At 34.8% G+C, this 4,890-nt stretch overlaps 1 protein-coding gene across 1 annotated transcript in view; it reads right to left on the minus strand.

Moving 5' to 3' along the window:
• Positions 1-750: 750 nt before the first annotated feature.
• The window catches only part of LOC105561632 (fatty acid synthase-like), a gene marked incomplete at its 3' end in the record, with an annotated part of 19,210 nt that continues 15,070 nt past the window's right edge, over positions 751-4,890 (minus strand). The window contains exon 5 of the mRNA XM_012011791.1: positions 751-1,100. Coding sequence (XP_011867181.1) covers positions 751-1,100 — 350 coding nt within the window. The remainder of the gene's footprint in view (positions 1,101-4,890) is intronic.

A 4,890-nucleotide genomic window follows, 5' to 3' on the forward strand; every position in this document is an offset into this window, starting at 1 on the left:
TAGTAAAGTTAGATTTCTCTCTTAAAGCTTCCTCTATAAGGAAGCCATAACAATGGAAGCAATGTGCAAATTTCTAATTTGCCTACTTTAAGGGTGAGGAAGAAATGTGCAAATTTCCAATTTGCACGCTTCAATGATGAGGAAGCAATATGCAAATTTCTAATTTGCACACTTTCGAGAAACATCGAAAAAAAATTAGATTTCGCTCCTAAACCTTCCTCTATGAGGAAGCCATGTGCAAATTTCTAATTTGCACACTTTACTTTACTTTACTTTACTTTACTTTACTTTACTTTACTTTTTTTCTAATTATATATTATATTGTTTTTCAGTTTTTTCAATCCAAATTTCATATATAATTCATTAAAATATGATTAATTAGTTCTTGACATACAGTTCTTGAGTTATAGACATTTGAAATTTTTGGAAATGATTATTAAAGAAACCACAGACATTTCAGCAAAACCTTCCTCTATGAGGAAGCCATGTGCAAATTTCTAATTTGCACACTTTTTTACTATAATTTAATTAATGCTGAGTGAACTCGTGTTTAATTACTGTGTTTATAATATTGTTGCATTTATAAAGTTATAAAAAGATTTTAAAAAAAGAATAAAAATGTATCCGACACAAATTATACATGGTCTGTCCTTAAAGTAGTCGGACTGAGTCAATTACAAAATATTTATTGACAGAAATAATACATGCGCTCAATATTCTTCAAAGTAGGACCCTTCTGCATCCACACACCGCTGGCAGCGGGATTTCCAGCTCTCATACGCTTCCTGGAATGCGACACCCGGAATGCTGTTAAGCTCCCTCGTCACGGCCTGTTGTAACGCTTCCACCGAGCCGTGATGGTGTCCTTTCAGGGCGGTTTTGAGGCGGGGGAAGAGGAAAAAGTCTGGTGGGGCAACGTCGGGACTGTAGGGTGGCTGAGGCAGGGTTGCGATGTTGTGTTGGGCCAGGTACGTCGCCACGCGGAAGGCTGTGTGGCGACGTACCTGGCCCAACACAACATCACAACCCTGCCTCAGCCACCCTACAGTCCCGACGTTGCCCCACCAGACTTTTTCCTCTTCCCCCGCCTCAAAACCGCCCTGAAAGGACACCACGACTCGGTGGAAGCGTTACAACAGGCCGTGACGAGGGAGCTCAACAGCATTCCGGCTTCCGCATTCCACACACAGAAAAATATTATTGTACAGTCAAGAAAAGTAATTACTCAGTTTATTTTATTCCGTTTAAGTAATAGTTTGCTTCAATAAAGAATCTTTTCTTAATAATAATCTTAAGATATACTTGTTACTAGTCTTAGAAAAGCTTGCCATCTTATGCTCAAAGAAAGAATTTATTCTTCTTTGAAGAAAATTATGAAACTTATTGAAGAATTCCGTATGCTTCTTTTAATAAAATCAGAAGAAACAAAATTGTTTTGCTTCAAATAATTCTATGTATTCTTGTTTCAAGTACTAGACTTACTAAGAACCAGAATATGTTTTGAGTAAATATAACACTTGCGACGACATTATGATAGATTTGCGGATATATAAACTTATCAAATACTTGGAACAAATAATATTTACTTGCAGGTAGTATATATTTTTCTGTGTGCAGGAAGCGTATGAGAGCTGGAAACCCCGCTGCCAGCGGTGTGTGGATGCAGAAGGGTCCTACTTTGAAGAATATTGAGCGCATGTATTATTTCTGTCAATAAATATTTTGTAATTGACTCAGTCCGACTACTTTAAGGACAGACCATGTAGATTGTCTAAAATTTAGCAAAATCCAGTGTTTATACTCGGATACGATTAATGGAAACTAACTTTAATTGATAAATTAATACTAACCCACCAAACGCAAAGTAACAGTTACATAACTATAAGTTAAAATTTCCTACTCAACAATATAACTGTTATATGTATAACATGTTATGTAACAGTTATATTGTTGAGTAGGAAATTTTAACTTACAGTTATATAACTGTTACTTTGTGTTTGCTGAGACCAGACGTAATTTTTTAATTAAAAATATTAAGTCCATTTATTGACCACCACACAATTCCATATTTTTGGATGAAAGTTTGATTGAAAAAAAAAGAAAAGATTATTTGGAAATCATCAATCAAAATAATTCTGTTTGAAATTAATGTTGAAACACGTGCAAAGGATAATACAAAATACCATACCAGTCAATGCTCCACGTGTTCGATTTAATCCTTCGATCGCCTGCGATGAGTGCGATGTCCCTGTTGCTCTGCGAATATTGGGTTGCGCGTTCTCCGTGCCTTCAAACTTACTGAGCTCTTTCGAAATCCGTGCTGAAAGTCGTACTCTTATAGAACCTGCCGATCATGGGCGTATCCAAACTTTTGTCTAGGGGGGGGGCAGAACAGGATTCACTCGTAGGTGAATTATGCAGCATAAATTAAACTACGTACTTATAAAAAAATTTTGTTTATTTATATAAAAATTAATTTTCTGGAGTCCTCGGCAAATCTATTAATTATATTATTCGTAATCTCAATGGGGATCTCATTGAGTCTAGGGGGGGGCAGCTGCCGCCCCCCCTGCCCCCCTCTGGATACGCCCATGCTGCCGATGTCTCTCTTTCTATTTCTCTCCTCACCTGCAATGTACACCTTTAATTAATACCGAATAACATATCCGTACAGCATATGTAGATGGATGCTGAGAATATTAGAAGAATTATATTTCAAATTCCACGTGAGTGAGGAAGAAGGTTACAGTGGACATAAAGAAATCTTTTCGCTTATATGTTGCTTAGTATGTTGTTTACTCACGGTGTTCGTAGCGGGAACAGAAATTTCGACATCATGCGTCAGTGTCGGATAATTTGGTAATGTGTTGTATAATTTACTCAACGTGTGCGTCGCGGAATCGGAAATTTCAACATCATGCGTAAGTGTCGGGTAATTTCGTTGTGTGGTATAACTACTCGACGAAATTTCATGAAATAATCTACATTACTTTTCGGGAATCGTAAACAAATCTCCAATAACAAGTTTCAACTCTTTATAAGACCAGACAACACAAGCGTGCGCTTTGGGCGCGCCATTTTTTATAAGGGATATAATAAGGAGGATATATATCTAATTAATTTTTGTCGTTCATTCTCGCGTTCTCTCACTCGTTTTCCACCCATTATCGCTCCCTAGATCACCATCTATTCAATGTCTCTCTCATTTGTGCTTTTGCTTTTTGTCTTTCTCGTTTTTAATTTGCAAAGTTGACAACTGTAAAATATTTTATGTTAATTTATCTTACCTTAAATTATAATTAGTAATGTTTCTCATTATTACTTTGGAAATAATTTAATTAGTTTTGAACAATTTATAAATTGAAAATAATATATAAACGTTAGAGTAAAGAACGCTTAAATAAATCTTTTTATTTAAAAAATTTTTTGATTTTATTACATTGTGGTTAATAACCAATAAAAATCTTCTGCACGAAGAGATATATATTCACATACATATAAGTACATAGAAAATCGAATTCCTTTGAATAATACTTGCTGCGTAATGCACGCCATTGATTGCAAATCAATGTTCAAAGTTTCAAGAAAACATTATGACCGTATTGTGGATAATGAAAAAGGTTAATTAGCTTAGCCTTTAACCTAAATTGGTTAAATTCTTAGAGAAATATATTAATAGCTATTTCATCTACGGCGAAACCTGATTTCTTCGACGTTTAACAACATGCGGTATGCTTTTGAGTCAGAGGTTTATGTCATATATGATCAATCAGGAAATATATTCAGATGTGACTTTGAAATGTCACGTCCTCCTCTTTTCGACATTCCTTATCGTGGCCTTGACTAAACCTTTGCGTATCTGAAATGAAACTGGCCTTACCTGTAGCAGCTTCTTATAAAATATAATTAGGATAGATTCCTTGCTCATATATTGCTGATCGTTTGCTTCAAAAATTGCATCTTGACGTAACACTATTGCATATACGTTCTTTTTTATATTAAAAAAATATGATTTAAATTAAAAACTTAGCACCATTTAACAGACCAAAAAACCAGTTTACTATTTATTACTTTATAAAGCGTACTAGATTTGTTAAAATTACAGTAAGCATAATTTGTAAAAATAAGGTTTTTAAAGTGGGAAATCCATAAAAATTCATATTTTTGTTTAAATGATTGATAATATGTACGCTAAATTTTTAATCATACTATGGCTGCGTTCCGTTTGGGTGCTCACGCGCTGTAAGCATCGCTCTATCTTCGTTTGATATTCGATGTGCAACGAAGATAGAATGATGCTTACACCCAGTGAGAAATGATTCGTCGATCGACGTCGAAGCGACGCACAGTGGTCCGGATTGCGAAAGACGCGCGCATAAGGAAAAATATCGAATTTCTAGTGTTTGATGAATTTTGTGTTGACTTCTTTTAATTATAAGTATGATTAATGACGATAGAACACGTGAATTCACTGACGATAATGATCCCACCTAGGGGAAATCTGTGTTATATGTCCGATAGTAACGGCGCACAGTACAGGGTGGGAAAATACGGTATATGGATTCACATAGCAATATAATGGCCACTACCTTGTCAGGTCCTAAAATATGGCATTTAATTTAAGTTACAATCTGATTTAAATTTTATATTTATTTTAACCATAATGCAGAATGCAGTATATCACGACGAGTTACGCTGCATATTTGACTTTTTATAATTATTACATCGAAGGTTGCGCAAAGTTGCAGATCATTTTAGTACCGATTATTACTACAAGACTTACACAAAAACGGAAAAGTAAATTCATTGTAACCCAACTTAACCCTAAAAAGTTATACCATTTTGAAACATAAATATAAGAAAAACGTACAAATCCTTTATATTTAACCT

This window comes from Vollenhovia emeryi, unplaced genomic scaffold, assembly GCF_000949405.1.
Source record: "Vollenhovia emeryi isolate VEMERY1.0 unplaced genomic scaffold, V.emery_V1.0 DF939205.1, whole genome shotgun sequence".
Taxonomy (NCBI): Eukaryota; Metazoa; Arthropoda; class Insecta; order Hymenoptera; family Formicidae; genus Vollenhovia; species Vollenhovia emeryi.